The sequence below is a fragment of the Arvicola amphibius genome, chromosome 3 (genome assembly GCF_903992535.2).
Source record: "Arvicola amphibius chromosome 3, mArvAmp1.2, whole genome shotgun sequence".
Taxonomy (NCBI): Eukaryota; Metazoa; Chordata; class Mammalia; order Rodentia; family Cricetidae; genus Arvicola; species Arvicola amphibius.
The window spans coordinates 34,561,169-34,574,320 of NC_052049.1; the positions used below are offsets into that span (position 1 = coordinate 34,561,169).

Genomic DNA, 13,152 nt, shown 5'->3' on the forward strand with positions numbered 1-13,152 from the left:
GTATTTTGAAAGCATCAGGCAGAGTAAGAGATTTTTGAAGAAAAAAAAAAAAAGGAACAGGGAAATTTCCCACATTCTTTAATAGTCTACATCAGATTTTTTTCTTCCCCCAAAGGTGCCATTCAGTGGTTACGGCCATGTTGGCCATGCTGATCTAGAACGTCAGGAGATGAAAGTTAGAAGTCAGACTGGGACAGAAACCTGGCTCAGACCAACAAGGCATTCGGCCTAAAAGGTCTTTCTTTTTTCACAGGTACCCGTGACCTCACAAGGTATATATGTCAAGCTAACGGAGCAAGCAAATACGGCAAGCAAATTCACTTTGGACAAGGCTGACAGTAGTGTCTTGTAAAGAGATTCTTCAGAGTGGCCCATGGAAATGCCTAAGAAAGGAAAGAGTGACGTCTGAGAACACGTTAGGTGGCCTTTTGAAACTAGGGCTCCCTGAATAGATCACCACTCACAGAGCAGAGATGGGGTTCACAATGTCCTTATAGAGGCAATGGGGTTGACAACTTGTGCGCCTGTTTTGTAGGAGAGCCTGACGCTAGACAGAGACTCTCTGTGGCCCTGAAACGCCACCTGGGTTCCACATAAAGTCACATTAGGAAGAGGTGGCCACAAAGAACCTCTCTTGGTGGGAAGTTAGCATCTCCCTGTCCGATGAGACAGTGGGGGTTGGGGACGGAAGCTTTCCTTGTAAGGTTTTTAATTCAAAGCAAAGAAGAAAGGGGAGGGGAAGTGGATCTGCCTCTGACGCTGAGTTCTGCTGGGACTCTGCAGACTTCTGAAATAGTGGAAGGGTGTGGGGATGGGAGTGCCAAGGCCTGGGCTCATCTATCACTTCAGGCCTCTGAGCTGGAAACATTTAGTCCAGAGATGCAAATCGTGTAATCACACTGACTCAGTGATGACCAAAAGCCGTGCACCCTTAGGAGCCAGGAATTCCCCCACAAGATGTGGTAATCCACTTCACAGCCTGAACTTGGGATCCTCCCAGCCCAGGCTGCAGAACAAGGAAAGGCTGGGGACCAGTATTACAAACGTTGTGCATATCAAAGACTGATCATCTCTTCCAGGCGCTGAAATGAGGACCCCCCCCCAAGAGCCTATACTCACTCCCAGCCCCACCACCCACACATGTCTTTTCATTTTTTGTTTGCTACGTTAGGTGGGATTAATGAAGATGCCTTCTACCACTGGATTAAGCCAGCAGGAGTATGACATTTCTACTAGAGTCTGAGTCTGCATTGTGGGCAGCAGAAATCACCCAGTTGCATTAAAAATTTGCATTCTGCCCACACTTGCTTAGGTAGGGCTGAGATGATGAGGCAGGTTTAAACTCAGAAGGAAGTGACTGGAACTCTCTGGGCCCAAGTGGTCTGTGTCGGGATAATATTGTGCTTGGCAGAAACATGAGCCAGAGTTTGAGTTTCCTCTTTTACCACATACCCTCCCCCCATTTTTTCTTTCTCATCCTCTATCCATCTGTTTTTTAATTTTTACTTTCCCATTCTCATCCTCAAGAATGGATATATAAATGTATAGCATGTCCTCCTAAATTCATTAAGAATATCTACCAGCTCCCTAAGGGCATCAAAAACCATTGGAAGAAATAAGCTCATTGCTCTCAACTTGCAGCAAGTGGCCCTCAGGAGAGATGATGAAGGATGATCCTTTGTGAAGGATGACACACCGCATCTCCAACCTTGTTACTCCCTAAGAGAATGGCTCCCAGGGAAGTACACTGGTGCTCAAGTAGAACCGACCGGAAAAGGCACTAGGCTTCTTTTTCTCTGAAGGGTCTCACAACGGCTTCAAAAGAAGCATGTGCTAGTAATCTGTTCTGACTCAAAAGCAGCAGAACTTATTTTGAAGATTTAAACAAGCAACATAAAGTAAACAGAGTTCTGGGGCTCTCAAATGCTGAGACTGAAAAGAGCGAGTCTGGAAACACCAGTTCTACTAAGCATTTATTTTCATTGCAAGATAGTGGAAATCATATAAATTGCGGGCCAGGCAAAGTTCTCCTTGTCTAGCCAACGTCCACATGAACCGGTCAACCTTTAAGTATAGGTTATATCTCGATAGAAAGACAGGGTAATATAGCAGTTACCCAGCAACCAATACTGTAAACTACGGTAGATACAAAGTTTTATATAAATAAATTGCCAGTAGAAAAAAAGGCAACTGCTTCAGCTAAGAAGGTACAAAAATGGGTCACTTCCATAAATATAACAAGATGCTAACCGAAGAAATACATAACAGACTGTTTTCCTATATATATATATATATATTTGAATATGCAAACTAAGACACCTGTGGCACCTTACACAAAAGTAAGAACAAGACACACAGCCCCTCCCTTCCCTTCTCCCCTCCCCCACATGGGTTTCCCAAACACGGCAAATTCTAGGGTTACAGAGACGGGATGCCAAGAGGAGCACTAAGACAGTGCGCTCCGACCCGCTAGACAAAGAAAGAGCCTTATTGACAGTTGTAAGGCATCAGGCGTCAGACAGGAACTTGTCAAAAACAGCTGTTGTTGGGTGCTGATTGATAATGTTTTCATTCTGACGGCTGCGACGCTGCAGACAGTCTCCGGGCTGCGGAGAAGCCCATCACTGGCGCACACGAACACACACAGACAACGGGAAGTCATTTAACAGATGGCAAGGAGCACTCAGCCACCATATCTTCAAAAAGACAACATTCTACATTTAATGAACTTGCAGGGAGAGAGAGCAAAGCCTGAAGAAAAAAAATCACTTATTTATTTTCACGGAGATGAGCAAGAGAGGACAAAATAAAAATAAAAAAAAAAGGAATTAAAGATTTGTGCTGTCCGTGGACCATCCCACGGAGTGAGAATTATTCAGGGACACTTTAGACAAAATGAATCACCATGGAGCCTTCTCTGGTCTATGCCGTGTATATATTTTAAAAGGCTTAAAGAAGTGCGGGATTGTTTTAATTAAAATCCATTTACGAGATGAAATCACTACATCTGAGCACTGCGAGGGGTTTGAAGACTGTCCTCTGGAGAGTCACAAGGTTTTCTGTCAACCTGCAATAATATGGCATTGAGTCTGTGGCGTCAAGGTATCAGTCTACAGTACTGAATAATGAGAGACCTATGTTTTTATTGCTTGGGTGCAGGGAGCAGTTTTCTATCATTTGGCCACTTTGTAAAATAGTGAATAAGTGGCCAAACATTTACAAGATGTGCCAGTGAATATTTCATCCATGAGCCTCAATATTCATAAATTATTCCTGATTTAGAAAAGGTCAAAGGTGTTAAATCTTACTAAAACTGTACATTGTTCTATGCAATTTTATCATTTCAACTAAGTGGAAAAAAATTAGTTCCAAAGGCTGAGTGTAGGCCCTCTATTTATTTGCTGTAGCCCAGCATACGTGAAGGGCATAGGACACCCCTGAAAATAGAGGTTTATAATAGAAACACTGAGACCTTTACTAAACGGAGGCCTGAGCAGACTTCCCCCAGTCAGCATCAGCACTGATGAATAATTAACAGGGTGTGCCTTTGAGCTGCATCAAATCCATGCCAGCTTAAATCCCAACCGTGGATTAGACTTTGGCTGTTATGTTTATTATTTGAAAAGTCATTTTCTTGATTTCATTCAAACATTTCTGATTTTTTTTTTTTTTTTTAGCAAAAACAAATGCTTACACTGCAGCTTGGCTTTTTGTAGATTAATGACTCCATTAAATATCTGCGGACTTGATCAAATGGGACTCAGTGGTACCTGTGCTTGCCTAAATTTGCTCCAACTCTCTCATGGCTGCAGGCAGAACCAAGCAAGCATCTTCACACATCTGCTTTCTCGGTTCTTCAGAGCCAGTTTTGTGAAAAGATGAGCAGGTGAAGCTTTGGGTGGTCACGTTCACTCATAGCCTATAAAGTAAGCACACACACACACACACACACAGAGACACACACACACACACACACACACACACAGAGAGACACACAGACACACACATACACACACACACACACACACACACACACACACAAAGACAAGACAAAATAAAGTGTAAAAAACTTGAACCCTTAAAAGATCATGGAAACGGCATATACATCGTGTGGAGTCTAGTTCCAATCGTCTAAGCTCAAGCCCAGGGAAGTTAGTGAAGACGCGGGAGTCTGAGTTCCCCGGAAGGGTTTCATTTCCATGAGCCGCGAGTTCCATCCACTTTAGCACAAAGCACAGAAGAGAGTCGTAGGCCAACAGAAGGAAGAGACATGCGGTGGAGATAATTAGTGGTAAACTGAGAATCAATTCTCCCTCAGTAGTGTGTACTTGACGTTAATGCCGAGGATAATTCACCTGACTTACGGAACAGTCGCTTAGCAGAGAGATGAGAGGCTGAAGGAGCAAGAGGGGAGGAGATGCTGAAGCCATGACAGTCTTGACACCAACATGAAACCAGAATGGGAAGCTAACACGATGGGGTCAAGGCTCTCGGGGAACTCTGCGTCAGATTTCACATTCTCATCGCCTCCAGCTCCTTTTCCTCTAACAAGCTTATGAGCTGGGAGAAGCTGTCTTTCAGGGCGTCCGTGTCGTCTAGTGAGGAGGGCTGCAGAATCCAGCGTTTGCCACGTGCAAGTGGTTCAAGTTCAAAATATTTTTTGATCTGAAGAGAGAAAAAAAATAGAGATATGTTAATAATATCAGTACCTTTCCCCCTCTTCTAAGATCCTGAAGTGGTGAAGTGGGGGTATTAAGTGGAATTTATATGAACAGTCGTGTGCAGGGTTCCTAAGACTTTCTGCCCACAGCAGTTGCTTCAGCAGGGTCCTATGTGACTCCGGAGTGTTTCCTTTTTGGCATGGGTGACCTGCTAGTGAGTCACCATTCCAACTTGGCACTCAACTGCTGGGGAGTTCTTACGAAGTCCGAGAAAGCATTATATGTACTATAGGGCAGGAAGAAACACAGAAGAACACCAAGAAGATTCCACTTACTCTAGCCATTGCTAGCCATGTAACATTGGCTGTCTTGCCCTGACACAGTATGGATCCTATCAACCACACAAGACAATCCAGAAAGAAGCCAATATCGGTGATCTCTCTAGTTCCTTTAAATTTCCAGTGGACATTTCTGAGAGCTAGTTCAGGGTCTTCTAAAAGAAAGAATAGGAGCTAAAGGTCCCGTGCTCAAGGGTGCCCAGGAAAGTCTAGAAAAACTACCAGATTTGCACACATGCTTAGAGTCTCTTGGGTTTTCTCCCTTCCCAAGATCCTGAATTCGCTAGGAGAGAAAGATCAAATCCCTGACGGAATCAGTTTCACACATTAGGGCTACTGGCTTTGCTCTCAAGGGATGGGATAAAGTAAAGAATTCTTCCTGCTCCTCACTCATTCACATACAGCAGGCCAAAGTAAAACTTGGTACTTATCACCAAGGAAGACTTTCTGAAAACCACACTCCCGATTTTCTGAAAGCCACTGCCAAATGTTCTATTCTACTATCACCAAGGGCAAACTGCTATCCGCAGAACCACTCTGTCCAGAGCGGCTCATCAGAGCAAAGGCAGATATCCAAAAATACAAAGGGGACTGTTGTTGTCATGTAGCTTTGGTTTGTAGGTTTTTGCTTTCTGAAATAGGGTCTCACTAGTAGCCCTGACTGTTCCAGAACTCCTCAAACTTGTAGTTAATCCTCCTGCCTCTGATCCCAAGGTATTAGAATTATAGGTGGGCACCACATGTCTGACTCAGAAATACCAAATGTTGTACTAATTTAGAAATGAAAATAATGCTAAAGTTTTGTAGTTCAGGGATATCTCTAAAAGTCCTCTCCTCAAGGCTGATCATGGTGTCCAAGGCCTTTAATCCCACACTTGGGAGGCAGAGACAGGCAGATCTGCAGATCTCTGTGGGTTGAGTTCTGGGTTACTCAGGAGTACATAGTGAGATCCTATCTCAACACACACACACACACACACACACACACACAGTCCTTAGACATGTTGCACACTGACAACAAATGCCCTTTTCATTCTTTCAAAGAAACCAATGAGAATTGAAGGGCCCTCTTGATTTGAATTCTGAAGAGTAACAACTATTTATTTCATCAAAAGATCAGAAAATGATGGCTCAGAAAACAGGCCAGAAAAATTTGTCATGCAAATTACTACACAGATTATTTAGAGAGTATACTTGCTTATTAAGGACACAAACTTGAGGGCTGGGGAGATGGCTAAGCAGTGAAGTGCTGGCTGTGCTATGTGAGGGAGAACCAGCACTCGGGTCCCCAGAACCCGTGTAAATGCTGGGTGGGCGTGGTAGCCTATAATTCCAGCACACTCAGAAGACTAGCAAATGGGATCCCTAGAGCAAGCTGGCCAGCTAGTTTAGCTGAATCTGTGAGTTCCGGGTTCAATTGCAAGATCCTACTTCAATAAATAAGTTGGAGAGTGGCTGAGAGAGATATCCAGTGTCAGACTTAGTTCCTTCTATGTAAACACTCATGTGCATATGTATGTGAAAATTAAAAAAAGCAAAACCCCAACACCCCAAAACACTACCCCAAACAAGAATTTCCCATCCCAATCCCATTCTCATGGTTGCTTTTCTTTATTGAATATTGAAAACAGTTTATCTCTCAGAGAACCTAACATGGTTTTATGTAATAACCATTAAAGCCAGAGGCTAAGCCCGGTCACAAAGGGCAGAGCTGACAGGGGGAGCCCTTGGTTAGCAGGTGGGTTAGAGCTGCAGGAGGGACGGGGAGGGAGTATGGTCAATGCCACAGCTAGGAGTGGGTTTCCCCAAAGGGTGTAAATCAAAACTTTTTGTCTCCCTTCTCCCAGGAATTGGGACTGCCATGCTTATAAGGCAATCCAATATTTGATCTAATGCTTTCTGACAGATGATGATTGACGGGTAACAGACAAATTCTGGTACACAAAGTAAGCTGTGTCACTGACATTTCATAACCTTCATTCAAAAGGGCAACATTTTGAATAATACTAACTGGAACCAGGCAGCGGTGGCACACACCTTTGATCCCTGCACTCGGGAGGCAGAGGCAGGCAGATCTCTGAGTTCGAGGCCAGCCTGGTCTACAGAGTGAGTTCCAGGACAACCAGAGATACACAGAGAAATCCTATTTCAAAAAACCTAATAATAGTAGTAGTAATAATAATAATAATAGTAATGATAATATCGGAAAGAGCACTGATCATGAGAAATTCAGTAATAAAAAACAATAAGTAGGCAAATGTATCTCATCAGCAAGATTTCTTCTTAGGAGTTCATCTGAAAGTTACAGAGTCAAGTGGGTGTGGTACACACCTTTAATCCCAGCACTCGTAAATCTGAGGCAGCTATTTCTGAGTAAAGGCCAGACTATTCTCCACAGTGAGTTTCAAGCCAGATAGGACTACATAGTGAAACCCTGTGTCAAAAAGGAACACAAAACCAGAAACCACACAAAATAACTGTAACAGCCGAATTCCAACTAATGTGAAAACAACATTGGGTTTAATGATCGCCAGGCAACTGGTCGTATTTTGCGTTGCTGACAGATAGAATTTAGTGAGTTGTAGGCACACTTGGAAGAGAATAAAGATGCCTAAAGGTAGGTCTCGTTGAACCCTAAACCAGGAAAGGGAAGCTGCGACGATGGGGTCACCAGGCCGAGGAACCCGGCAGTGTTAAGCTGACAAATAGGGCAGAGTAACCTGAGATTTTCAGCTCCGTAACCTAAGTGGGTACCTAACCCTGCCACAGTCACCCAGCTGACATTCGAAGGATCCCGCACAGTTACAATGTCAGTTTTAAAACAAGATTTCAATCCCCAGATGCATCATCAGTCCCTCTGCTGCCAGAATGCAGCTTTTGACTTATCGGAGTTTCGTGTTTCTAAGCGTGACTACCGCAGGGCAGCGAGCAGGGCGGAGGCTGACGGCTCTCATTCTAAGTGCTTTCCGAATCAATTCTTTGTTTTCTTGCACGAACCTGATGTCAGGTTTTACTTCCCCAGCATGATTACAATAAAAATTATGGCCACGTTGACTTTCTGTCAGTGTGTTTTTATTTTGATGTTGATGATAATTTTAAAGAGTAGCGTTTAAGTTTGACTAACACGATGAGTTTGAATCCATGTTCCCTTTCAAAGGCCAAAGAGTGCTGCTGATGTCTCTTTGTTCAAGACTGTTCCATTACAGAGAGACAAGTTCTAAATATGAGCCCCAGTCTTTTGAAAGGCTTCATTGCTGCGTACATGTCATGGTTAGCTGGAAAGTGTGAGAAGATGGCATTTGGGGGAATGACATCAGAATGCAGTTGCCTGGCAACCTGTGGTCATTTAGCTATTTTCGGGAGAGTCACAGAGTGGCCATTGGTCAGTAGCCATGTGTCCACCCTAGAGATAGGAAAACAAAGCCAACCGATTTTAGCTATGTCACCGGAGCCCTTCTCCCCCCATGCGCGGTGAGTGATCTGCATGACTAACTTCGATCATTCACACGTCGGACCCACTGCACGGTCTTTTTATAAAGAAGACATGGCAGTTCTGCTGTCGCTAATGGTTGTAGCAGCTGCTAAAGCCTCAAGACGTCACACGTCACAGGAATCCCTTTCCCAGGGCTGGGCATGGCCTTTATCTCAGCTTAGGGAGTGACAGCCTAGGACAGTCCTTCTCTGGCTGCAGGGCCACGGAGGCAATCGTGATGATGTTCTCTGGGTTACTTACCCTCACTCCCCTTTAAAGTATTTTACTTTCAAATTCTGTGAGTGAATTTTTAGAAGGCAGGTAGAGTTCCTAGCTCTAATCACTGGCCTCTTGTCAACACCTGCAAACTTCCTTTTATTTACCGTGATAAACTGTCTGCTTCCTGTTTTTGTTAGGAAGCTATGTAAACAGGGGGGTGCCCAGGGGTGACCTAGTTTTCTTTTATATACTTGGGTAAGCTAAGGGTGGGATAATAGAGCAGGGTTGACTTTGTGCTTTATGTGCAACAGGATTTAGGTTCTGAGCTTGGATATTTATAAGGAGAGCTCTGGCCCACATGAATGTGTGGTAACATTAAAGACAGAGTCAGGGAGTGACAGCGAATCACGTGGGACCATGCCTGGCATTATACTACGTCATCTCTCATCCTACAGAATTAAATGCTACAAGGACCAGCTAGTAATTGCTAAAGCTAAAGATATTATACCCCCACCTCTGGTGCCTGAAACATTACCTGGGTGGACCTGGCCTGTTGAGAACTGCCCACCTAGCCCTTGTGGTGCCTTTCCCACCCACCTGGGGCCACTGCCCGAAGCTGAGCATTGCTTCTCCTGTGCTTCCCCCACATCAAGGAGCAGCGCACACACAGCGTGAAACACCAGCAGACTTTGAGCGGCTCCCTAAGTCTGTGGAAGGCTGTGACAGCACAGAGTAGTGGGGCCTGACGCAAGCTACGGAACGTTGACAATTTAGATCCTCTAGGCTGGCTTGCTATAACTTCATTCATGCTCCTACCATCCCTCATGCAGGATGGCAGTGATCGTGCAAAGGCAGTGGAGGTGTGCCAGGACAAGCCACCTGTGCCAGCGTGCTATCTGCAGCAACGGGGAGGGGAGGGTGTAGAACAGAAGTTATAAGACGGTAAGACAGAATCTCAAGCAGAAGCAGCAACAGCCTGGCTAGGGGGTTGTTATTAGCACTTCTAGAATCACAGGACTGCAGGGTACTGCCCCAGTCCTGGGCTTTCCAATTATCATAAAAGACTAGTTAGTAACAAGTAGTTTCCAAAGGACTTTTCCCTCATCCCTGCTCTGTGAGTATACTTCAATCAAAAGCAAGAGAAACAGCTGATTCAAATAAAAGGTGGTATGTGATTTAGACTAGCTCTTACACTATGGGAAACGATTTGGTAAGTATTCTGTTAGGGGCTGAGAAAGAGACTTCAGAAATAAAAGCATATTCTTTTTTTTGTCTCGAAACAGGATTAAGTATTGCTATGACGTTCAGGATGATAATTTCAGCTCCTGGAAACCCGCAGTGATGGGTGAGCTGGCAGGGTGATGACTTCAGATCTCAGGGCCGGCAAAAAGAACTATAGCCTGTGCCTGGTGTGGTGGCACACACCTTTAATCCTATCCAGGGGCAGGAGCAGGTGATCTCCGAGTTCAAGGTCAGGCAGGTCTATATAGTGTTTCAGGTTCACTCCTGGACTCTCTATAGCAAAGTCCAGTCTCAAAAAACAAACACAAAACCAAAAACTGTAGTTGTGGGACTTTGTATGTAGAAGGGCAAGCCAGTTTGGAAGGCCACTGAGTTAGTGATCTTGCTCAAGCCCCTTACTGTTTTCCTATCATTTTAAATACATGAACTGGTCACCGTTGGTGTTTTTCTTTTTTCCTTTCCTTTTTGCTGTTTGTCCTTTCTTCTTCTAATGTGGTAACAGGAGTCAGGCTCTGGGTCTTGCAGATGCTGGGCAAGGACGTTAGCACTGAGCCAGACTCACATCCTTTAACAATGGTTTTCGAGCTAGGTAGGAACGTATGACTTTAATCTCTTCGTTTCGATGTCTAAGCCATCAAGCGGACCTGCACCGACGGCAATTTTGTCGGGCTTTTCCCATGACTGTTAAGGAAGGACCAGGAGTTTGCTCATCTCTACCCTGGCCCCTTGCTTTCATCTCTTCAGCAGATAAACCTGTTGTAATGACAGGGAAGGCTTCTTTAGAGATACTTGTAAATTTCCTCCTGAGTCATAGGCTGGGGTCTGCTGGCACCAGGACGAGCGACAGCTCACGTGTGCCTTCTCTTTGCAGCTCCGGGGATGCGGATAGCAAACTGCTTAAGTCATGCATGAAATCATTCACATTTTGCAGTATTCTTACATCCCCCTCCCAAAAAATCTTCAAGCACAACTAATCAATCTTTTTTTTTTTTTTTTTTGAGTCAGTCATTAAACTATTGCCCACTGAGTAAGCAGGCCTTGCTTGTGTGTTTGCGAAGGGGGCCCATCTAGCTCCTCTGCCTCGCTTACGGACACTCGGAGGGGGGGTGGCAGACTCGAGTCAGAGAGAACTATGCCCACGGAGGGGCTCCAGGACGGGTGTCTTCAGAACACATTGTTGGCAGCGTGTTTAAGAGAGCTGCACGGCTACCCTCCGTTCATTGTACTGCTTGTAGGATTGTGAAATCCTCAGAAAGGTGTTAAGTATGCCACTGAGGACAGAGATAAATAACACAAACAAAATCAATATGCAATATTCCCAAAGACATCGCTCAGAATGGACACTTACTTCATACTGGGTACCAGCGGGGAACAGAGAATGACTACTGATGTCCCCCTAATCCGTGCCACTGTGCGAGTGTACGAAGGAAGGTGGATGCTCAGTTTGTAGAGGACCACATGGAACGTGTTCGCGGTACAGCTTCTTAAGGAAGCGCACGTTCAGTGCAGCTGCCTGACCTTGGAATGATCACAGGCCAGACAGATGACTTCAGGTTATTGCCTGTGACTAAGCCTTGCCTTTATTACAAGTCTCCTTCCCAAGCCAGGAACCTCTGTTGTGTGCAGGATGCTGTACGTTAGAACGGTAATTAGACAGCAACCCAGTTTCCCATTGCATAGGGAACTTAGCAAGTTCCAGGATGGCCAAACAGAACCATCACACTTACTCTGGTGGTGGAAGTTAGGAGCTGATAAGCATTTTTAGATTTGCCTAACTTGCTAATGTACAGCTCAAGCTACATCTATTTTCTATTTCTGATATACCTGAGGGTCTCGTTTTATTCTCCTGTCCAAAACAAACAAACAACGAACAAAAAACTCTGCTTATGAGATCACCATCCAAGAGCCGAAAATAGGCAGGATGCTCCTGGTCTTCAGGATGAGACTTAGTCTTCCTGTATCTGTACCTGTTCCACTCTCCTTCCAGGATGTGTCCTCTAGGGTGTCCAGTCTGAGGGCCTCTGCTGAAACCCCTGCTTCTACACTAGGTTCTTCTACTCACAGATGGCAAGGATCAGCCTACAAATGCCACCCATCACCCTCTTTGAGACAGGGTCTCCGGTGTAGCTCTGGCTGACCTAGAATTCACTATATAGACAAGGCTGGTCCCAAGCTTGCAGAGATCCACTTGCCTCAGCCTGCCAAGTGCTGGGATTCAAGTGTGCATCGTCACACCTGCTCTGCCTCCCCTTCCCCCCACCAGTCATCTTTTAGAAGATGGCTGAAGTCCTACAACCTCAAGAGACCTTGGAGGTATAGGAAAAACATTTAAGATTAGGGGGTACCTCAGTCACAGGAGCCTTTGTGGATCACCACCGCCACACCCAGGCACCATGAATGACTTATAAATAAAGTTTTATTGGAAGAGGGCATGCTCATTCACTTAAATATTATCTATGGATGCTTTTATGCTACAACTGCAAATCTGGGTAATTGCCAGAGAGACAGACAGCATGTCACACAGCCTGGAATGTTCACTATCCAAGCTCTGGCTTAGAACAGTTTGCTTTGTGTTCTTTCCAACAGGCAAGCACAGGAGTGTGTGGTCTGGACAGTAAGCTTCTGGGGTAGTTTGACCTCATCCTGCTGGGCTACTTCTTCCTCATTTGGACTCACACCTCACGGAGATGATGTCAGATGTGGGAAGTGGAGTCTAGCTGGCAGGTTGGCAGTCTCTAAGCAAAGCCATATTTTAATTCCCTTTCATGTTCAGCCTGGTTGGTCTTTACGTAGACTAGAGTTCCTAAGGGCTACCGAAGCAAGCTAGGGAACAGGGAAAATTTCTACCAAGTCCTCTAGTAATGCATTCCAAAAGGCATATAGTCTGTCATGTGTCACCTTGAAAATTTTGGTGTCCTTGAAGGATGGCTCTTAGTTCTGCTACTTTGCAGTTTTAAAAGGAATATATATAATTTACTAAGTGTATGTTATCTAAAGTCTAGTGTTTTTCTGAAGATCTGTGGTCAACTTAAAAATTTAGCATTATATTTATAAGCCTTTTAAATTCAGGACACCTGTAAAGTTCTTTAGGTTCACTTATAAAGGATTTAACTATTATAATATTTTATAATTCCATTTATCAATTTAATATATTTAATATCCTTTTTTAAACATCTAGAGTGTGTAGCAATCAAAAAACCCTTAAGTAGTTGAAAGTTTA

At 44.5% G+C, this 13,152-nt stretch overlaps 1 protein-coding gene across 4 annotated transcripts in view; it reads right to left on the reverse strand.

The window, feature by feature from the left end:
- Positions 1-2,387: 2,387 nt before the first annotated feature.
- Positions 2,388-13,152, reverse strand: part of Arl15 (ADP ribosylation factor like GTPase 15) — a 361,818-nt gene continuing 351,053 nt past the window's right edge. For 3 of the 4 annotated variants that reach the window (XM_038323071.1, XM_038323072.1, XM_038323074.1), the window contains one exon: positions 2,388-4,665. In XM_038323071.1, the coding sequence (XP_038178999.1) occupies positions 4,513-4,665 (153 nt within the window). In that variant the 3' untranslated portion in view covers positions 2,388-4,512. The remainder of the gene's footprint in view (positions 4,666-13,152) is intronic. The other variant, XR_005284686.1, reaches the window with a different exon arrangement.